The sequence below is a fragment of the Dendrobates tinctorius genome, unplaced genomic scaffold, assembly GCF_039654945.1.
Source record: "Dendrobates tinctorius isolate UK_male_01 unplaced genomic scaffold, ASM3965494v1 ptg000130l, whole genome shotgun sequence".
In the NCBI taxonomy this organism is placed as follows: domain Eukaryota; kingdom Metazoa; phylum Chordata; class Amphibia; order Anura; family Dendrobatidae; genus Dendrobates; species Dendrobates tinctorius.
Genome location: NW_027361798.1, coordinates 6,024,073 through 6,046,328, shown reverse-complemented (window position 1 = coordinate 6,046,328; position 22,256 = coordinate 6,024,073). Strand labels below are relative to the sequence as shown.

Genomic DNA, 22,256 nt, shown 5'->3' with positions numbered 1-22,256 from the left:
TTGCTCTCTCTCTCTCTTCAGTCGCTCTCTTTGCTCTCTCTCTCTTCAGTCGCTCTCTTTGCTCTCTCTCTCTTCAGTCGCTCTCTTTGCTCTCTCTCTCTTCAGTCGCTCTCTTTGCTCTCTCTCTCTCTTCAGTCGCTCTCTTTGCTCTCTCTCTCTTCAGTCTCTATCTTTGCTCTCTCTCTCTTCAGTCGCTCTCTTTGCTCTCTCTCTCTTCAGTCGCTCTCTTTGCTCTCTCTCTTCAGTCGCTCTCTTTGCTCTCTCTCTCTTCAGTCGCTCTCTTTGCTCTCTCTCTCTTCAGTCGCTCTCTTTGCTCTCTCTCTCTTCAGTCTCTATCTTTGCTCTCTCTCTCTTCAGTCGCTCTCTTTGCTCTCTCTCTTTCTTCAGTCGCTCTCTTTGCTCTCTCTCTCTCTTCAGTCGCTCTCTTTGCTCTCTCTCTCTTCAGTCGCTCTCTTTGCTCTCTCTCTCTTCAGTCGCTCTCTTTGCTCTCTCTCTCTTCAGTCGCTCTCTTTGCTCTCTCTCTCTTCAGTCGCTCTCTTTGCTCTCTCTCTTCAGTCGCTCTCTTTGCTCTCTCTCTTCAGTCGCTCTCTTTGCTCTCTCTCTCTTCAGTCGCTCTCTTTGCTCTCTCTCTCTTCAGTCGCTCTCTTTGCTCTCTCTCTCTTCAGTCGCTCTCTTTGCTCTCTCTCTCTTCAGTCGCTCTCTTTGCTCTCTCTCTCTTCAGTCGCTCTCTTTGCTCTCTCTCTTCAGTCGCTCTCTTTGCTCTCTCTCTCTTCAGTCGCTCTCTTTGCTCTCTCTCTCTTCAGTCGCTCTCTTTGCTCTCTCTCTCTCTTCAGTCGCTCTCTTTGCTCTCTCTCTCTTCAGTCGCTCTCTTTGCTCTCTCTCTCTTCAGTCGCTCTCTTTGCTCTCTCTCTCTCTTCAGTCGCTCTCTTTGCTCTCTCTCTCTTCAGTCGCTCTCTTTGCTCTCTCTCTCTTCAGTCGCTCTCTTTGCTCTCTCTCTTCAGTCTCTATCTTTGCTCTCTCTCTCTTCAGTCGCTCTCTTTGCTCTCTCTCTCTTCAGTCGCTCTCTTTGCTCTCTCTCTCTCTTCAGTCGCTCTCTTTGCTCTCTCTCTCTTCAGTCGCTCTCTTTGCTCTCTCTCTCTTCAGTCGCTCTCTTTGCTCTCTCTCTCTTCAGTCGCTCTCTTTGCTCTCTCTCTCTTCAGTCGCTCTCTTTGCTCTCTCTCTTCAGTCGCTCTCTTTGCTCTCTCTCTCTTCAGTCGCTCTCTTTGCTCTCTCTCTCTTCAGTCGCTCTCTTTGCTCTCTCTCTCTTCAGTCGCTCTCTTTGCTCTCTCTCTCTTCAGTCGCTCTCTTTGCTCTCTCTCTTCAGTCGCTCTCTTTGCTCTCTCTCTCTTCAGTCGCTCTCTTTGCTCTCTCTCTCTTCAGTCGCTCTCTTTGCTCTCTCTCTCTTCAGTCGCTCTCTTTGCTCTCTCTCTCTTCAGTCGCTCTCTTTGCTCTCTCTCTCTTCAGTCTCTATCTTTGCTCTCTCTCTCTTCAGTCGCTCTCTTTGCTCTCTCTCTCTTCAGTCGCTCTCTTTGCTCTCTCTCTCTTCAGTCGCTCTCTTTGCTCTCTCTCTCTTCAGTCGCTCTCTTTGCTCTCTCTCTTCAGTCGCTCTCTTTGCTCTCTCTCTCTTCAGTCGCTCTCTTTGCTCTCTCTCTCTTCAGTCGCTCTCTTTGCTCTCTCTCTCTCTTCAGTCGCTCTCTTTGCTCTCTCTCTTCAGTCGCTCTCTTTGCTCTCTCTCTTCAGTCGCTCTCTTTGCTCTCTCTCTCTTCAGTCGCTCTCTTTGCTCTCTCTCTCTTCAGTCGCTCTCTTTGCTCTCTCTCTCTTCAGTCGCTCTCTTTGCTCTCTCTCTTCAGTCGCTCTCTTTGCTCTCTCTCTCTTCAGTCGCTCTCTTTGCTCTCTCTCTTCAGTCGCTCTCTTTGCTCTCTCTCTCTTCAGTCGCTCTCTTTGCTCTCTCTCTCTTCAGTCGCTCTCTTTGCTCTCTCTCTCTTCAGTCGCTCTCTTTGCTCTTTCTCTCTTCAGTCGCTCTCTTTGCTCTCTCTCTCTCTTCAGTCGCTCTCTTTGCTCTCTCTCTCTCTTCAGTCGCTCTCTTTGCTCTCTCTCTCTTCAGTCGCTCTCTTTGCTCTCTCTCTCTTCAGTCGCTCTCTTTGCTCTCTCTCTCTTCAGTCGCTCTCTTTGCTCTCTCTCTCTTCAGTCGCTCTCTTTGCTCTCTCTCTCTCTTCAGTCGCTCTCTTTGCTCTCTCTCTCTCTTCAGTCGCTCTCTTTGCTCTCTCTCTCTTCAGTCGCTCTCTTTGCTCTCTCTCTCTTCAGTCGCTCTCTTTGCTCTCTCTCTCTTCAGTCGCTCTCTTTGCTCTCTCTCTCTTCAGTCGCTCTCTTTGCTCTGTCTCTCTTCAGTCGCTCTCTGCAGACTCTCCTGTCAGGTTTTCCAGGCTGTGGGCGTGGCCAGACTCTTGTGGGCGGCTTGATGGCGTTGGCCCCTCCCCTGGTGAATAGTTGTTGAATAATAAAGTTGCTGCTGGGGGCGTGGTCGGTTCTCATATGTGGGCGGATCCTACACTATGGCTCTTCCCCTGGTTTGATGCTGGGGTTGGGTGATGCCGCTAGGGGTGTAGTTTACACTGCAGGGTAGACGAGGCCCCGGATTCTGGTTCCTCCCCCGGTGTGTGTCCCTGGCCGTGTGATGCCGCTCGGGGCGTGGTCGGCGGTGCTGTGTGGGCGGGCCCCGGATTTTGGCCCCTCCCCCGGTGTGTCTCTGGCCGTGTGATGCCGCTCGGGGCGTGGTCGGCGCTGCTGTGTGGGCGGGTCCCGGATTCTGGCTCCTCCCCCGGTGTGTCCCTGGCCGTGTGATGCCGCTCGGGGCGTGGCCGGCGGTCCTGTGTGGGCGGGCACCGGATTCTGGCTCCTCCCCAGGTGTGTCCCTGGCCGTGTGATGCCGCTCGGGGCGTGGCCGGCGGTCCTGTGTGGGCGGGCCCCGGATTCTGGCTCCTCCCCAGGTGTGTCCCTGGCCGTGTGATGCCGCTCGGGGCGTGGCCGGCGGTCCTGTGTGGGCGGGCCCCGGATTCTGGCTCCTCCCCCGGTGTGTCCCTGGCCGTGTGATGCCGCTCGGGGCGTGGCCGGCGGTCCTGTGTGGGCGGGCCCCGGATTCTGGCTCCTCCCCCGGTGTGTCCCTGGCCGTGTGATGCCGCTCGGGGCGTGGCCGGCGGTGCTGTGTGGGCGGGCCCGCGGCCCCTCCAGTCTCCTGTGGATGCGTCTTGCGGTGGGCTCGGGATGCTGATGCTGCGGTGAGTGGATGATGCGGGTGGTCGCAGTGAGGCCCCAATAATCATGGTGCACGGTCCGCAGTACAGAGGCGACACCCCCACTGTGCGAGGAGGAGGAGGATGGGGGCGCAGGCATTAACCCTTCCCCCGCCTCACCGGCCCCCAGCACTGCAGAGCTGAGCGGCGCCTGCACCTGTGAGCTCGGGGCCCCGTACACCGGCACGTGCCCCCCCCCCGTACACCGGCACGTGACCCCCCCCCCGTACACCGGCACGTGACCCCCCCCGTACACCGGCACGTGACCCCCCCCCCCCGTACACCGGCACGTGACCCCCCCCCCCCCCGTACACCGGCACGTGCCCCCCCCCGTACACCGGCACGTGCCCTCCCCCCCGTACACCGGCACGTGACCCCCCCCCCCCGTACACCGGCACGTGCCCTCCCCCCCGTACACCGGCACGTGACCCCCCCCCCCGTACACCGGCACGTGCCCTCCCCCCCGTACACCGGCACGTGACCCCCCCCCCCCGTACACCGGCACGTGCCCCCCCCCCGTACACCGGCACGTGCCCCCCCCGTACACCGGCACGTGCCCCCCCCGTACACCGGCACGTGACCCCCCCCCCGTACACCGGCACGTGACCCCCCCCCCCGTACACCGGCACGTGCCCTCCCCCCCGTACACCGGCACGTGACCCCCCCCCCCCGTACACCGGCACGTGACCCCCCCCCCCGTACACCGGCACGTGACCCCCCCCCCCGTACACCGGCACGTGCCCCCCCCCCGTACACCGGCACGTGACCCCCCCCCCCCGTACACCGGCACGTGACCCCCCCCCCGTACACCGGCACGTGACCCCCCCCCCGTACACCGGCACGTGACCCCCCCCCCCCGTACACCGGCACGTGACCCCCCCCCCCCGTACACCGGCACGTGACCCCCCCCCCCCGTACACCGGCACGTGACCCCCCCCCCCCCCGTACACCGGCACGTGACCCCCCCCCCCCCCCCGTACACCGGCACGTGACCCCCCCCCCCGTACACCGGCACGTGACCCCCCCCCCCGTACACCGGCACGTGACCCCCCCCCCCCGTACACCGGCACGTGCCCTCCCCCCCGTACACCGGCACGTGACCCCCCCCCCCCCGTACACCGGCACGTGCCCCCCCCCCGTACACCGGCACGTGCCCCCCCCCCCGTACACCGGCACGTGACCCCCCCCCCCCCGTACACCGGCACGTGACCCCCCCCCCCCCGTACACCGGCACGTGACCCCCCCCCCCCCGTACACCGGCACGTGACCCCCCCCCGTACACCGGCACGTGACCCCCCCCCCCGTACACCGGCACGTGACCCCCCCCCCCCCGTACACCGGCACGTGACCCCCCCCCCCCCGTACACCGGCACGTGACCCCCCCCCCCGTACACCGGCACGTGACCCCCCCCCGTACACCGGCACGTGACCCCCCCCCCGTACACCGGCACGTGCCCCCCCCCCGTACACCGGCACGTGCCCCCCCCGTACACCGGCACGTGCCCCCCCCGTACACCGGCACGTGCCCCCCCGTTCACCGGCACGTGCCCCCCCCCGTTCACCGGCACGTGTGTCCCCCCCCGTTCACCGGCACGTGTGTCCCCCCCCGTACACCGGCACGTGTGTCCCCCCCCGTACACCGGCACGTGACCCCCCCCGTACATCGGCACATCCCCCCCCCGTACACCGGCACGTCCCCCCCCCCCTTACACCGGCACGTGCCCCCCCGTACTCTGTCGACCTGTACCCCGGACCGTGCCCCTTCCCGCACACCATTCTGTGGCTCTGATGGAGTTGCCGGTGGCCCCGGTGTCACCTACAGGCAATAACGAGTGCCCAGGATAGGAGAACAGCCGGCAGTGACGGCACAAAGACAACCCGCACCCCAAACACGGCCCGGGACCCCCGAGGCAGCTGCGCCCCCAGAAGCCGAACGTCAGATACAGGCCCCCGACCGTATATGAGGCGCAATCTCTGCTCTGTGATCTCTCCTGAGTGTCAGCTCCAGTGCGGTGATCTCTCTGTGATCCCTCCTGAGTGTCAGCTCCAGTGCGGTGATCTCTCTGATCCTTCCTGAGTGTCACCTTCTGTGCGGTGATCTCTCTGTGATCCCTCCTGAGTGTCACCTTCTGTGCGGTGATCTCTCTGTGATCCCTCCTGAGTGTCAGCTCTTGTGCGGTGATCTCTCTGTGATCCCTCCTGAGTGTCAGCTCTTGTGCGGTGATCTCTCTGTGATCCCTCCTGAGTGTCAGCTCTTGTGCGGTGATCTCTCTGTGATCCCTCCTGAGTGTCAGCTCTTGTGCGGTGATCTCTCTGTGATCCCTCCTGAGTGTCAGCTCTTGTGTGGTGATCTCTCTGTGATCCCTCCTGAGTGTCAGCTCTTGTGCGGTGATCTCTCCTGAGTGTCAGCTCCTGTGCTGTGATCTCTCCTGAGTGTCAGCTCCTGTGTGGTGATCTCTCTGTGATCCCTCCTGAGTGTCAGCTCCTGTGCGGTGATCTCTCCTGAGTGTCAGCTCCTGTGCGGTGATCTCTCTGTGATCCCTCCTGAGTGTCAGCTCCTGTGCGGTGATCTCTCTGTGATCCCTCCTGAGTGTCAGCTCCTGTGCGGTGATCTCTCCTGAGTGTCAGCTCCTGTGCGGTGATCTCTCTGTGATCCCTCCTGAGTGTCAGCTCTTGTGCGGTGATCTCTCTGTGATCCCTCCTGAGTGTCAGCTCCTGTGCGGTGATCTCTCCTGAGTGTCAGCTCCTGTGCTGTGATCTCTCCTGAGTGTCAGCTCCTGTGTGGTGATCTCTCTGTGATCCCTCCTGAGTGTCAGCTCCTGTGCGGTGATCTCTCCTGAGTGTCAGCTCCTGTGCGGTGATCTCTCCTGAGTGTCAGCTCCTGTGCGGTGATCTCTCTGTGATCTCTCCTGAGTGTCAGCTCTTGTGCGGTGATCTCTCTGTGATATCTCCTGAGTGTCAGCTCTTGTGCGGTGATCTCTCTGTGATCCCTCCTGAGTGTCAGCTCCTGTGCGGTGATCTCTCCTGAGTGTCACCTCCTGTGCGGTGATCTCTCTGTGATCTCTCCTGAGTGTCACCTCCTGTGCGGTGATCTCTCTGTGATCTCTCCTGAGTGTCACCTCCTGTGCGGTGATCTCTCTGTGATCCCTCCTGAGTGTCAGCTCCTGTGCGGTGATCTCTCCTGAGTGTCACCTCCTGTGCGGTGATCTCTCTGTGATCTCTCCTGAGTGTCACCTCCTGTGCGGTGATCTCTCTGTGATCTCTCCTGAGTGTCACCTCCTGTGCGGTGATCTCTCCTGAGTGTCAGCTCCTGTGCGGTGATCTCTCTGTGATCTCTCCTGAGTGTCACCTCCTGTGCGGTGATCTCTCCTGAGTGTCAGCTCCTGTGCGGTGATCTCTCTGTGATATCTCCTGAGTGTCAGCTCTTGTGCGGTGATCTCTCTGTGATCCCTCCTGAGTGTCAGCTCCTGTGCGGTGATCTCTCCTGAGTGTCACCTCCTGTGCGGTGATCTCTCTGTGATCTCTCCTGAGTGTCACCTCCTGTGCGGTGATCTCTCTGTGATCTCTCCTGAGTGTCACCTCCTGTGCGGTGATCTCTCTGTGATCCCTCCTGAGTGTCAGCTCCTGTGCGGTGATCTCTCCTGAGTGTCACCTCCTGTGCGGTGATCTCTCTGTGATCTCTCCTGAGTGTCACCTCCTGTGCGGTGATCTCTCTGTGATCTCTCCTGAGTGTCACCTCCTGTGCGGTGATCTCTCCTGAGTGTCAGCTCCTGTGCGGTGATCTCTCTGTGATATCTCCTGAGTGTCAGCTCTTGTGCGGTGATCTCTCTGTGATCTCTCCTGAGTGTCAGCTTCTGTGCGGTGATCCCTCCTGAGTGTCAGCTCCTGTGTGGTGATCTCTCTGTGATCCCTCCTGAGTGTCAGCTCCTGTGCGGTGATCTCTCCTGAGTGTCAGCTCCTGTGCGGTGATCTCTCTGTGATCTCTCCTGAGTGTCAGCTCCTGTGCGGTGATCTCTCCTGAGTGTCAGCTCTTGTGCGATGATCTCTCTGTGATCTCTCCTGAGTGTCAGCTCCTGTGCGGTGATCTCTCTGTGATCTCTCCTGAGTGTCAGCTCCTGTGCGGTGATCTCTCTGTGATCTCTCCTGAATGTCAGCTCCTGTGCGGTGATCTCTCCTGAGTGTCAGCTCCTGTGCAATGATCTCTCTGTGATCTCTCCTGAGTGTCAGCTCTTGTGCGGTGATCTCTCCTGAGTGTCAGCTCCTGTGCGGTGATCTCTCCTGAGTGTCAGCTCCTGTGCGGTGATCTCTCTGTGATCCCTCCTGAGTGTCAGCTCTTGTGCGGTGATCTCTCTGTGATCCCTCCTGAGTGTCAGCTCTTGTGCGGTGATCTCTCCTGAGTGTCAGCTCCTGTGCGGTGATCTCTCCTGAGTGTCAGCTCCTGTGCGGTGATCTCTCTGTGATCCCTCCTGAGTGTCAGCTCCTGTGCGGTGATCTCTCTGTGATCTCTCCTGAGTGTCAGCTCTTGTGCGGTGATCTCTCTGTGATCTCTCCTGAGTGTCAGCTCTTGTGCGGTGATCTCTCTGTGATCTCTCCTGAGTGTCAGCTCCTGTGCGGTGATCTCTCTGTGATCTCTCCTGAGTGTCAGCTCCTGTGCGGTGATCTCTCTGTGATATCTCCTGAGTGTCAGCTCTTGTGCGGTGATCTCTCTGTGATCTCTCCTGAGTGTCAGCTCCTGTGCGGTGATCCCTCCTGAGTGTCAGCTCCTGTGTGGTGATCTCTCTGTGATCCCTCCTGAGTGTCAGCTCCTGTGCGGTGATCTCTCCTGAGTGTCAGCTCTTGTGCGGTGATCTCTCTGTGATCCCTCCTGAGTGTCAGCTCCTGTGCGGTGATCTCTCCTGAGTGTCAGCTCTTGTGCGGTGATCTCTCTGTGATCTCTCCTGAGTGTCAGCTCCTGTGCGGTGATCTCTCTGTGATCTCTCCTGAATGTCAGCTCCTGTGCGGTGATCTCTCCTGAGTGTCAGCTCCTGTGCAATGATCTCTCTGTGATCTCTCCTGAGTGTCAGCTCTTGTGCGGTGATCTCTCCTGAGTGTCAGCTCCTGTGCGGTGATCTCTCCTGAGTGTCAGCTCCTGTGCGGTGATCTCTCTGTGATCCCTCCTGAGTGTCAGCTCTTGTGCGGTGATCTCTCTGTGATCCCTCCTGAGTGTCAGCTCTTGTGCGGTGATCTCTCCTGAGTGTCAGCTCCTGTGCGGTGATCTCTCCTGAGTGTCAGCTCCTGTGCGGTGATCTCTCTGTGATCCCTCCTGAGTGTCAGCTCCTGTGCGGTGATCTCTCTGTGATCTCTCCTGAGTGTCAGCTCTTGTGCGGTGATCTCTCTGTGATCTCTCCTGAGTGTCAGCTCTTGTGCGGTGATCTCTCTGTGATCTCTCCTGAGTGTCAGCTCCTGTGCGGTGATCTCTCTGTGATCTCTCCTGAGTGTCAGCTCCTGTGCGGTGATCTCTCTGTGATATCTCCTGAGTGTCAGCTCTTGTGCGGTGATCTCTCTGTGATCTCTCCTGAGTGTCAGCTCCTGTGCGGTGATCCCTCCTGAGTGTCAGCTCCTGTGTGGTGATCTCTCTGTGATCCCTCCTGAGTGTCAGCTCCTGTGCGGTGATCTCTCCTGAGTGTCAGCTCTTGTGCGGTGATCTCTCTGTGATCCCTCCTGAGTGTCAGCTCCTGTGCGGTGATCTCTCCTGAGTGTCAGCTCTTGTGCGGTGATCTCTCTGTGATCTCTCCTGAGTGTCAGCTCCTGTGCGGTGATCTCTCTGTGATCTCTCCTGAGTGTCAGCTCCTGTGCGGTGATCTCTCTGTGATCTCTCCTGAGTGTCAGCTCCTGTGCGGTGATCTCTCCTGAGTGTCAGCTCCTGTGCGATGATCTCTCTGTGATATCTCCTGAGTGTCAGCTCTTGTGCGGTGATCTCTCTGTGATCTCTCCTGAGTGTCAGCTCCTGTGCGGTGATCCCTCCTGAGTGTCAGCTCCTGTGTGGTGATCTCTCTGTGATCCCTCCTGAGTGTCAGCTCCTGTGCTGTGATCTCTCCTGAGTGTCAGCTCCTGTGCGGTGATCTCTCTGTGATCCCTCCTGAGTGTCAGCTCCTGTGCGGTGATCTCCTGAGTGTCAGCTCTTGTGCGGTGATCTCTCTGTGATCCCTCCTGAGTGTCAGCTCCTGTGCGGTGATCTCTCCTGAGTGTCAGCTCTTGTGCGGTGATCTCTCTGTGATCTCTCCTGAGTGTCAGCTCCTGTGCGGTGATCTCTCTGTGATCTCTCCTGAGTGTCAGCTCCTGTGCGGTGATCTCTCTGTGATCTCTCCTGAGTGTCAGCTCCTGTGCGGTGATCTCTCCTGAGTGTCAGCTCCTGTGCGATGATCTCTCTGTGATATCTCCTGAGTGTCAGCTCTTGTGCGGTGATCTCTCTGTGATCTCTCCGGAGTGTCAGCTCCTGTGCGGTGATCCCTCCTGAGTGTCAGCTCCTGTGTGGTGATCTCTCTGTGATCCCTCCTGAGTGTCAGCTCCTGTGCTGTGATCTCTCCTGAGTGTCAGCTCCTGTGCGATGATCTCTCTGTGATCTCTCCTGAGTGTCAGCTCCTGTGCGGTGATCTCTCTGTGATCACTCCTGAGTGTCAGCTCCTGTGCGGTGATCTCTCTGTGATCTCTCCTGAGTGTCAGCTCCTGTGCGGTGATCTCTCCTGAGTGTCAGCTCCTGTGCGGTGATCTCTCTGTGATCCCTCCTGAGTGTCAGCTCTTGTGCGGTGATCTCTCCTGAGTGTCAGCTCTTGTGCGGTGATCTCTCCTGAGTGTCAGCTCTTGTGCGGTGATCTCTCCTGAGTGTCAGCTCCTGTGCGGTGATCTCTCCTGAGTGTCAGCTCCTGTGCGGTGATCTCTCTGTGATCCCTCCTGAGTGTCAGCTCTTGTGCGGTGATCTCTCCTGAGTGTCAGCTCTTGTGCGGTGATCTCTCCTGAGTGTCAGCTCCTGTGCGGTGATCTCTCCTGAGTGTCAGCTCCTGTGCGGTGATCTCTCTGTGATCTCTCCTGAGTGTCAGCTCCTGTGCGGTGATCTCTCCTGAGTGTCAGCTCCTGTGCGGTGATCTCTCTGTGATCCCTCCTGAGTGTCAGCTCTTGTGCGGTGATCTCTCCTGAGTGTCAGCTCCTGTGCGGTGATCTCTCTGTGATCCCTCCTGAGTGTCAGCTCTTGTGCGGTGATCCCTCCTGAGTGTCAGCTCCTGTGCAGTGATCTCTCCTGAGTGTCAGCTCTTGTGCGGTGATCTCTCTGTGATCCCTCCTGAGTGTCAGCTCTTGTGCGGTGATCCCTCCTGAGTGTCAGCTCCTGTGCGGTGATCTCTGTGTGATCCCTCCTGAGTGTCAGCTCTTGTGCGGTGATCTCTCTGTGATCTCTCCTGAGTGTCAGCTCTTGTGCGGTGATCTCTCCTGAGTGTCAGCTCTTGTGCGGTGATCTCTCCTGAGTGTCAGCTCCTGTGCTGTGATCTCTCCTGAGTGTCAGCTCCTGTGTGGTGATCTCTCTGTGATTCCTCCTGAGTGTCAGCTCCTGTGCGGTGATCTCTCCTGAGTGTCAGCTCCTGTGCGGTGATCTCTCTGTGATCCCTCCTGAGTGTCAGCTCCTGTGCGGTGATCTCTCTGTGATCCCTCCTGAGTGTCAGCTCCTGTGCGGTGATCTCTCTGTGATCCCTCCTGAGTGTCAGCTCCTGTGCGGTGATCTCTCTGTGATCCCTCCTGAGTGTCAGCTCCTGTGCGGTGATCTCTCCTGAGTGTCAGCTCCTGTGCGGTGATCTCTCTGTGATCTCTCCTGAGTGTCAGCTCTTGTGCGGTGATCTCTCTGTGATATCTCCTGAGTGTCAGCTCTTGTGCGGTGATCTCTCTGTGATCCCTCCTGAGTGTCAGCTCCTGTGCGGTGATCTCTCCTGAGTGTCACCTCCTGTGCTGTGATCTCTCCTGAGTGTCAGCTCCTGTGTGGTGATCTCTCTGTGATCCCTCCTGAGTGTCAGCTCCTGTGCGGTGATCTCTCCTGAGTGTCAGCTCCTGTGCGGTGATCTCTCCTGAGTGTCAGCTCCTGTGCGGTGATCTCTCTGTGATCTCTCCTGAGTGTCAGCTCTTGTGCGGTGATCTCTCTGTGATATCTCCTGAGTGTCAGCTCTTGTGCGGTGATCTCTCTGTGATCCCTCCTGAGTGTCAGCTCCTGTGCGGTGATCTCTCCTGAGTGTCACCTCCTGTGCGGTGATCTCTCTGTGATCTCTCCTGAGTGTCACCTCCTGTGCGGTGATCTCTCTGTGATCTCTCCTGAGTGTCACCTCCTGTGCGGTGATCTCTCTGTGATCCCTCCTGAGTGTCAGCTCCTGTGCGGTGATCTCTCCTGAGTGTCACCTCCTGTGCGGTGATCTCTCTGTGATCTCTCCTGAGTGTCACCTCCTGTGCGGTGATCTCTCTGTGATCTCTCCTGAGTGTCACCTCCTGTGCGGTGATCTCTCCTGAGTGTCAGCTCCTGTGCGGTGATCTCTCTGTGATATCTCCTGAGTGTCAGCTCTTGTGCGGTGATCTCTCTGTGATCTCTCCTGAGTGTCAGCTTCTGTGCGGTGATCCCTCCTGAGTGTCAGCTCCTGTGTGGTGATCTCTCTGTGATCCCTCCTGAGTGTCAGCTCCTGTGCGGTGATCTCTCCTGAGTGTCAGCTCCTGTGCGGTGATCTCTCTGTGATCCCTCCTGAGTGTCAGCTCCTGTGCGGTGATCTCTCCTGAGTGTCAGCTCTTGTGCGATGATCTCTCTGTGATCTCTCCTGAGTGTCAGCTCCTGTGCGGTGATCTCTCTGTGATCTCTCCTGAGTGTCAGCTCCTGTGCGGTGATCTCTCTGTGATCTCTCCTGAATGTCAGCTCCTGTGCGGTGATCTCTCCTGAGTGTCAGCTCCTGTGCAATGATCTCTCTGTGATCTCTCCTGAGTGTCAGCTCTTGTGCGGTGATCTCTCCTGAGTGTCAGCTCTTGTGCGGTGATCTCTCCTGAGTGTCAGCTCCTGTGCGGTGATCTCTCCTGAGTGTCAGCTCCTGTGCGGTGATCTCTCTGTGATCCCTCCTGAGTGTCAGCTCTTGTGCGGTGATCTCTCTGTGATCCCTCCTGAGTGTCAGCTCTTGTGCGGTGATCTCTCCTGAGTGTCAGCTCTTGTGCGGTGATCTCTCCTGAGTGTCAGCTCCTGTGCGGTGATCTCTCCTGAGTGTCAGCTCCTGTGCGGTGATCTCTCCTGAGTGTCAGCTCCTGTGCGGTGATCTCTCCTGAGTGTCAGCTCCTGTGCGGTGATCTCTCTGTGATCCCTCCTGAGTGTCAGCTCCTGTGCGGTGATCTCTCTGTGATCTCTCCTGAGTGTCAGCTCTTGTGCGGTGATCTCTCTGTGATCTCTCCTGAGTGTCAGCTCTTGTGCGGTGATCTCTCTGTGATCTCTCCTGAGTGTCAGCTCCTGTGCGGTGATCTCTCTGTGATCTCTCCTGAGTGTCAGCTCCTGTGCGGTGATCTCTCTGTGATATCTCCTGAGTGTCAGCTCTTGTGCGGTGATCTCTCTGTGATCTCTCCTGAGTGTCAGCTCCTGTGCGGTGATCCCTCCTGAGTGTCAGCTCCTGTGTGGTGATCTCTCTGTGATCTCTCCTGAGTGTCAGCTCCTGTGCGGTGATCTCTCCTGAGTGTCAGCTCTTGTGCGGTGATCTCTCTGTGATCCCTCCTGAGTGTCAGCTCCTGTGCGGTGATCTCTCCTGAGTGTCAGCTCTTGTGCGGTGATCTCTCTGTGATCTCTCCTGAGTGTCAGCTCCTGTGCGGTGATCTCTCTGTGATCTCTCCTGAGTGTCAGCTCCTGTGCGGTGATCTCTCTGTGATCTCTCCTGAGTGTCAGCTCCTGTGCGGTGATCTCTCCTGAGTGTCAGCTCCTGTGCGATGATCTCTCTGTGATATCTCCTGAGTGTCAGCTCTTGTGCGGTGATCTCTCTGTGATCTCTCCTGAGTGTCAGCTCCTGTGCGGTGATCCCTCCTGAGTGTCAGCTCCTGTGTGGTGATCTCTCTGTGATCCCTCCTGAGTGTCAGCTCCTGTGCTGTGATCTCTCCTGAGTGTCAGCTCCTGTGCGGTGATCTCTCTGTGATCCCTCCTGAGTGTCAGCTCCTGTGCGGTGATCTCCTGAGTGTCAGCTCTTGTGCGGTGATCTCTCTGTGATCCCTCCTGAGTGTCAGCTCCTGTGCGGTGATCTCTCCTGAGTGTCAGCTCTTGTGCGGTGATCTCTCTGTGATCTCTCCTGAGTGTCAGCTCCTGTGCGGTGATCTCTCTGTGATCTCTCCTGAGTGTCAGCTCCTGTGCGGTGATCTCTCTGTGATCTCTCCTGAGTGTCAGCTCCTGTGCGGTGATCTCTCCTGAGTGTCAGCTCCTGTGCGATGATCTCTCTGTGATATCTCCTGAGTGTCAGCTCTTGTGCGGTGATCTCTCTGTGATCTCTCCGGAGTGTCAGCTCCTGTGCGGTGATCCCTCCTGAGTGTCAGCTCCTGTGTGGTGATCTCTCTGTGATCCCTCCTGAGTGTCAGCTCCTGTGCTGTGATCTCTCCTGAGTGTCAGCTCCTGTGCGATGATCTCTCTGTGATCTCTCCTGAGTGTCAGCTCCTGTGCGGTGATCTCTCTGTGATCACTCCTGAGTGTCAGCTCCTGTGCGGTGATCTCTCTGTGATCTCTCCTGAGTGTCAGCTCCTGTGCGGTGATCTCTCCTGAGTGTCAGCTCCTGTGCGGTGATCTCTCCTGAGTGTCAGCTCCTGTGCGGTGATCTCTCTGCGATCCCTCCTGAGTGTCAGCTCTTGTGCGGTGATCTCTCCTGAGTGTCAGCTCTTGTGCGGTGATTTCTCCTGAGTGTCAGCTCCTGTGCGGTGATCTCTCCTGAGTGTCAGCTCCTGTGCGGTGATCTCTCTGTGATCCCTCCTGAGTGTCAGCTCTTGTGCGGTGATCTCTCCTGAGTGTCAGCTCTTGTGCGGTGATCTCTCCTGAGTGTCAGCTCTTGTGCGGTGATCTCTCCTGAGTGTCAGCTCCTGTGCGGTGATCTCTCCTGAGTGTCAGCTCCTGTGCGGTGATCTCTCTGTGATCTCTCCTGAGTGTCAGCTCCTGTGCGGTGATCTCTCCTGAGTGTCAGCTCCTGTGCGGTGATCTCTCTGTGATCCCTCCTGAGTGTCAGCTCTTGTGCGGTGATCTCTCCTGAGTGTCAGCTCCTGTGCGGTGATCTCTCTGTGATCCCTCCTGAGTGTCAGCTCTTGTGCGGTGATCTCTCCTGAGTGTCAGCTCTTGTGCGGTGATCTCTCCTGAGTGTCAGCTCCTGTGCGGTGATCTCTCCTGAGTGTCAGCTCCTGTGCGGTGATCTCTCTGTGATCCCTCCTGAGTGTCAGCTCTTGTGCGGTGATCTCTCCTGAGTGTCAGCTCTTGTGCGGTGATCTCTCCTGAGTGTCAGCTCTTGTGCGGTGATCTCTCCTGAGTGTCAGCTCTTGTGCGGTGATCTCTCCTGAGTGTCAGCTCCTGTGCGGTGATCTCTCCTGAGTGTCAGCTCCTGTGCGGTGATCTCTCTGTGATCTCTCCTGAGTGTCAGCTCCTGTGCGGTGATCTCTCCTGAGTGTCAGCTCCTGTGCGGTGATCTCTCTGTGATCCCTCCTGAGTGTCAGCTCTTGTGCGGTGATCTCTCCTGAGTGTCAGCTCCTGTGCGGTGATCTCTCTGTGATCCCTCCTGAGTGTCAGCTCTTGTGCGGTGATCCCTCCTGAGTGTCAGCTCCTGTGCAGTGATCTCTCCTGAGTGTCAGCTCTTGTGCGGTGATCTCTCTGTGATCCCTCCTGAGTGTCAGCTCTTGTGCGGTGATCCCTCCTGAGTGTCAGCTCCTGTGCGGTGATCTCTGTGTGATCCCTCCTGAGTGTCAGCTCTTGTGCGGTGATCTCTCTGTGATCTCTCCTGAGTGTCAGCTCTTGTGCGGTGATCTCTCCTGAGTGTCAGCTCTTGTGCGGTGATCTCTCCTGAGTGTCAGCTCCTGTGCTGTGATCTCTCCTGAGTGTCAGCTCCTGTGTGGTGATCTCTCTGTGATTCCTCCTGAGTGTCAGCTCCTGTGCGGTGATCTCTCCTGAGTGTCAGCTCCTGTGCGGTGATCTCTCTGTGATCCCTCCTGAGTGTCAGCTCCTGTGCGGTGATCTCTCTGTGATCCCTCCTGAGTGTCAGCTCCTGTGCGGTGATCTCTCTGTGATCTCTCCTGAGTGTCAGCTCCTGTGCGGTGATCTCTCTGTGATATCTCCTGAGTGTCAGCTCTTGTGCGGTGATCTCTCTGTGATCCCTCCTGAGTGTCAGCTCCTGTGCGGTGATCCCTCCTGAGTGTCAGCTCCTGTGTGGTGATCTCTCTGTGATCCCTCCTGAGTGTCAGCTCCTGTGCGGTGATCTCTCTGTGATCTCTCCTGAGTGTCACCTCCTGTGCGGTGATCTCTCTGTGATCTCTCCTGAGTGTCACCTCCTGTGCGGTGATCTCTCTGTGATCTCTCCTGAGTGTCAGCTCCTGTGCGGTGATCTCTCCTGAGTGTCAGCTCCTGTGCGGTGATCTCTCTGTGATATCTCCTGAGTGTCAGCTCTTGTGCGGTGATCTCTCTGTGATCCCTCCTGAGTGTCAGCTCCTGTGCGGTGATCTCTCTGTGATCCCTCCTGAGTGTCAGCTCCTGTGCGGTGATCTCTCCTGAGTGTCAGCTCCTGTGCGATGATCTCTCTGTGATCTCTCCTGAGTGTCAGCTCCTGTGCGATGATCTCTCTGTGATCTCTCCTGAGTGTCAGCTCCTGTGCGGTGATCTCTCTGTGATCTCTCCTGAGTGTCAGCTCCTGTGCGGTGATCTCTCTGTGATCTCTCCTGAATGTCAGCTCCTGTGCGGTGATCTCTCCTGAGTGTCAGCTCCTGTGCGATGATCTCTCTGTGATCTCTCCTGAGTGTCAGCTCTTGTGCGGTGATCTCTCCTGAGTGTCAGCTCCTGTGTGGTGATCTCTCCTGAGTGTCAGCTCCTGTGCGGTGATCTCTCTGTGATCCCTCCTGAGTGTCAGCTCTTGTGCGGTGATCTCTCTGTGATCTCTCCTGAGTGTCAGCTCTTGTGCGGTGATCTCTCCTGAGTGTCAGCTCCTGTGCGGTGATCTCTCCTGAGTGTCAGCTCCTGTGCGGTGATCTCTCTGTGATCTCTCCTGAGTGTCAGCTCCTGTGCGGTGATCTCTCCTGAGTGTCAGCTCCTGTGCGGTGATCTCTCTGTGATCCCTCCTGAGTGTCAGCTCTTGTGCGGTGATCCCTCCTGAGTGTCAGCTCCTGTGCGGTGATCTCTCCTGAGTGTCAGCTCCAGTGCGGTGATCTCTCTGTGATCTCTCCTGAGTGTCAGCTCCTGTGCGGTGATCTCTCCTGAGTGTCAGCTCCTGTGCGGTGATCTCTCTGTGATCCCTCCTGAGTGTCAGCTCTTGTGCGGTGATCCCTCCTGAGTGTCAGCTCCTGTGCGGTGATCCCTCCTGAGTGTCAGCTCCTGTGCGGGGCGCTCCGGCCCCCGTGTTGTGGGTGCGTGTCCTGCAGGCGGGGCCCCACTGTACATTTTAGAGGAAGTGAGAAGCTTGTGGTTAATTACTTGGTGACTGCTGATACGAGTCCGGAGTTGATCACGTGACTGCGCTCGAGCGGATCTAAGCGGCGGCTGTGTGTACACGGAGGGGTCATCGGCCCCTCAGACCCCACAGACGCCCCACAATCACTACAAATGACGGCATGGCGTGGACGCCTGTATGTGCAGGTATTGATCTTCAGACTTCACCTTGTATGTGATGGCGGCCCCCACCCCAGAAGCTGTTTACATCCCTGCGGCCCCTCTAGGTGAAAGTGGCATGTGTGGTCCTGGGGGGACTTATCCCGTACCCCTGTATCTGCACGGCGACACAGCAGAGATCTGCAGGTCCATACAACCCCCCCCAGAGACACGGGAGAGGTCTGCAGGTCCATACACCCCCCCCAAGAGACACGGGAGAGATCTGCAGGTCCATACACCCCCCCAGAGTTACGGCAGAGATCTGCAGGTCCATACACCCCCCCAGAGACACGGCAGAGATCTGCAGGTCCATACACCCCCCCCCCCAGAGACACGGGAGAGATCTGCAGGTCCATACACCCCCCCCAGAGACACGGCAGAGGTCTGCTGGTCCATACAACCCCCCAGAGACACGGCAGAGATCTACAGGTCCATACACCCCCCAGGGTCACGGCAGAGATCTGCAGGTCCATACACCCCCCCAGAGTCACTGCAGAGATCTGCAGGTCCATACACCCCCCCAGAGACACGGCAGAGATCTGCAGGTCCATACAACCCCCCCAGAGACACTGGAGAGTTCTGCAGGTCCATACACCCCCCCAGAGACACGGCAGAGGTCTGCAGGTCCATACACCCCCCCAGAGACACGGCAGAGGTCTGCTGGTCCATACAACCCCCCCAAAGACACGGGAGAGCTCTGCAGGTCCATACACACCCCCCAGAGTCACGGGAGAGATCTGCAGGTCCATTCAACCCCCCAGAGACACGGCAGAGATCTGCAATTCCATACACCCCCCAGAGTCACAGGAGAGATCTGCAGGTCCATACACCCCCCCAGAGTCACGGGAGAGATCTGCAGGTCCATACAACCTCCCAGAGACACGGGAGAGCTCTGCAGGTCCATACACCCCCCCAGAGTCACGGGAGAGATCTGCAGGTCCATACACCCCCCCAGAGTCACGGGAGAGCTCTGCAGGTCCATACAACCCCCCCAGAGACACGGGAGAGATCTGCTGGTCCATACAATCCCCTTAATGACACGGCAGATATCTGCAGGTCCGTACACCCCCCCAGAGACACGGCAGAGATCTGCAGGTCCATACAACCCCCCAGAGACACGGGAGAGGTCTGCTGGTCCATACAACCCCCCAGAGACACGGCAGAGATCTGCAGGTCCGTACACCCCCCCCAGAGACACGGCAGAGATCTGCAGGTCCATACACCCCCCCCAGAATCACGGCAGAGATCTGCAGGTCCATACAACCCTCCCAGAGACACGGCAGAGATCTGCAGGTCCATACAACCCTCCCAGAGACATGGCAGAGATCTGCAGGTCCATACAACCCCCCCAGAGACACGGCAGAGATCTGCAGGTCCGTACACCCCCCCCCCCCCAGAGACACGGGAGAGATCTGCAGGTCCATACAATCCTCCAGAGACACGGCAGAGATCTGCAGGTCCGTACACCCCCCCAGAGACACGGGAGAGATCTGCTGGTCCATACAATCCCCTTAGTGACACGGCAGAGATCTGCAGGTCCGTACACCCCCCAGAGTCACGGCAGAGATCTGCAGGTCCATACAACCCCCCAGAGACACGGCAGAGATCTGCAGGTCCATACAACCCCCCAGAGACACGGGTGAGATCTGCAGGTCCATATACCCCCCCCCCCAGAGACACGGCAGAGGTCTGCAGGTCCATACAATCCCCCAGAGACACGGCAGAGGTCTGCAGGTCCATACAATCCCCCAGAGACACGGCAGAGATCTACAGATCCATACACCCCCCCAGAGACATGGCAGAGGTCTGCAGGTCCATACAATCCCCTTAGTGACACGGCAGAGGTCTGCAGGTCCATACAATCCCCCAGAGACACGGCAGAGATCTACAGATCCATACACCCCCCCCAGAGACACGGCAGAGGTCTGCAGGTCCATACAATCCCCTTAGTGACACGGCAGAGATCTGCAGGTCCATACACCCCCCCAGAGACACGGCAGAGATCTGCAGGGTCATACACCCCCCCAGAGACACGGCAGAGATCTGCAGGTCCGTACAATCCCACAGAGACACAGCAGAGATCTGCAGGTCCGTACGCCCCCACCAGAGACACGGCAGAGATCTGCAGGTCCGTACACCCCCCACCAGAGACACGGCAGAGATCTGCAGGTCCGTACACCCCCCACCAGAGACACGGCAGAGATCTGCAGGTCCGTACACCCCCCACCAGAGACACGGTAGAGATCTGCTGGTCCATACAATCCCCTTAGTGACACGGCAGAGATCTGCAGGTCCATACAATCCCCCAGAGACACGGCAGAGATCTGCAGGTCCATACAACCCCCCTGAAACACGGCAGAGATCTGCAGGTCCATACAACCCCCCAGAGACACGGCAGAGATCTGCAGGTCCATACAACCCCCCCAGAGACACGGCAGAGATCTGCAGGTCCATACAACCCCCCAGAGACACGGCAGAGATCTGCAGGTCCATACAATCCCCCAGAGACACGGCAGAGATCTGCAGATCCATACACCCCCCCCCACCAGAGACACGGCAGAGATCTGCAGATCCATACACCCCCACCAGAGACACGGCAGAGATCTGCAGGTCCGTACGCCCCCACCAGAGACACGGCAGAGATCTGCAGGTCCGTACACCCCCCCACCAGAGACACGGCAGAGATCTGCAGGTCCGTACACCTCCCACCAGAGACACGGCAGAGATCTGCTGGTCCTACAATCCCCCAGAGACACGGCAGAGATCTGCAGGTTCATACAATCCCCCAGAGACATGGCAGAGATCTGCAGGTCCATACAACCCCCCCCAGAGACACGGCAGAGGTCTGCAGGTCCATACAACCCCCCAGAGACACGGGAGAGGTCTGCTGGTCCATACAACCCCCCAGAGACACGGGAGAGATCTGCAGGTCCGTACACCCCCCCCAGAGACACGGCAGAGATCTGCAGGTCCATACACCCCCCCCAGAGTCATGGCAGAGATCTGCAGGTCCATACACCCCCCCAGAGACACGGCAGAGATCTGCAGGTCCATAAAACCCTCCCAGAGACACGGCAGAGATCTGCAGGTCCATACACCCCCCCAGAGACACGGGAGAGATCTGCTGGTCCATACAATCCCCTTAGTGACACGGCAGAGATCTGCAGGTCCATACAATCCCCCAGAGACATGGCAGAGATCTACAGGTCCATACACCCCCCCAGAGACATGGCAGAGATCTGCAGGTCCATACAATCCCCCAGAGACACGGCAGAGATCTACAGGTCCATACACCCCCCAGGGTCACGGCAGAGATCTGCAGGTCCATACACCCCCCCAGAGTCACTGCAGAGATCTGCAGGTCCATACACCCCCCCAGAGACACGGCAGAGATCTGCAGGTCCATACAACCCCCCCAGAGACACTGGAGAGTTCTGCAGGTCCATACACCCCCCCAGAGACACGGCAGAGGTCTGCAGGTCCATACACCCCCCCAGAGACACGGCAGAGGTCTGCTGGTCCATACAACCCCCCCAAAGACACGGGAGAGCTCTGCAGGTCCATACACACCCCCCAGAGTCACGGGAGAGATCTGCAGGTCCATTCAACCCCCCAGAGACACGGCAGAGATCTGCAATTCCATACACCCCCCCAGAGTCACAGGAGAGATCTGCAGGTCCATACACCCCCCCAGAGTCACGGGAGAGATCTGCAGGTCCATACAACCTCCCAGAGACACGGGAGAGCTCTGCAGGTCCATACACCCCCCCAGAGTCACGGGAGAGATCTGCAGGTCCATACACCCCCCCAGAGTCACGGGAGAGCTCTGCAGGTCCATACAACCCCCCCAGAGACACGGGAGAGATCTGCTGGTCCATACAATCCCCTTAATGACACGGCAGATATCTGCAGGTCCGTACACCCCCCCAGAGACACGGCAGAGATCTGCAGGTCCATACAACCCCCCAGAGACACGGGAGAGGTCTGCTGGTCCATACAACCCCCCAGAGACACGGCAGAGATCTGCAGGTCCGTACACCCCCCCCAGAGACACGGCAGAGATCTGCAGGTCCATACACCCCCCCCAGAATCACGGCAGAGATCTGCAGGTCCATACAACCCTCCCAGAGACACGGCAGAGATCTGCAGGTCCATACAACCCTCCCAGAGACATGGCAGAGATCTGCAGGTCCATACAACCCCCCCAGAGACACGGCAGAGATCTGCAGGTCCGTACACCCCCCCCCCCCAGAGACACGGGAGAGATCTGCAGGTCCATACAATCCTCCAGAGACACGGCAGAGATCTGCAGGTCCGTACACCCCCCCAGAGACACGGGAGAGATCTGCTGGTCCATACAATCCCCTTAGTGACACGGCAGAGATCTGCAGGTCCGTACACCCCCCAGAGTCACGGCAGAGATCTGCAGGTCCATACAACCCCCCAGAGACACGGCAGAGATCTGCAGGTCCATACAACCCCCCAGAGACACGGGTGAGATCTGCAGGTCCATATACCCCCCCCCCCAGAGACACGGCAGAGGTCTGCAGGTCCATACAATCCCCCAGAGACACGGCAGAGGTCTGCAGGTCCATACAATCCCCCAGAGACACGGCAGAGATCTACAGATCCATACACCCCCCCAGAGACATGGCAGAGGTCTGCAGGTCCATACAATCCCCTTAGTGACACGGCAGAGGTCTGCAGGTCCATACAATCCCCCAGAGACACGGCAGAGATCTACAGATCCATACACCCCCCCCAGAGACACGGCAGAGGTCTGCAGGTCCATACAATCCCCTTAGTGACACGGCAGAGATCTGCAGGTCCATACACCCCCCCAGAGACACGGCAGAGATCTGCAGGGTCATACACCCCCCCAGAGACACGGCAGAGATCTGCAGGTCCGTACAATCCCACAGAGACACAGCAGAGATCTGCAGGTCCGTACGCCCCCACCAGAGACACGGCAGAGATCTGCAGGTCCGTACACCCCCCACCAGAGACACGGCAGAGATCTGCAGGTCCGTACACCCCCCACCAGAGACACGGTAGAGATCTGCTGGTCCATACAATCCCCTTAGTGA

At 58.0% G+C, this 22,256-nt stretch overlaps 1 protein-coding gene across 4 annotated transcripts in view; it reads left to right on the top strand.

Moving 5' to 3' along the window:
- Nucleotides 1–3,210: 3,210 nt before the first annotated feature.
- Nucleotides 3,211–22,256, top strand: part of PLEC (plectin) — a 475,125-nt gene continuing 456,079 nt past the window's right edge. For 3 of the 4 annotated variants that reach the window (XM_073543309.1, XM_073543307.1, XM_073543306.1), the window contains exon 1: nt 17,110–17,157. In XM_073543309.1, coding sequence (XP_073399410.1) covers nt 17,125–17,157 — 33 coding nt within the window. In that variant the 5' untranslated portion in view covers nt 17,110–17,124. Of the gene's footprint in view, nt 3,315–17,109; nt 17,158–22,256 lie in introns of those variants that run through there. The other variant, XM_073543308.1, reaches the window with a different exon arrangement.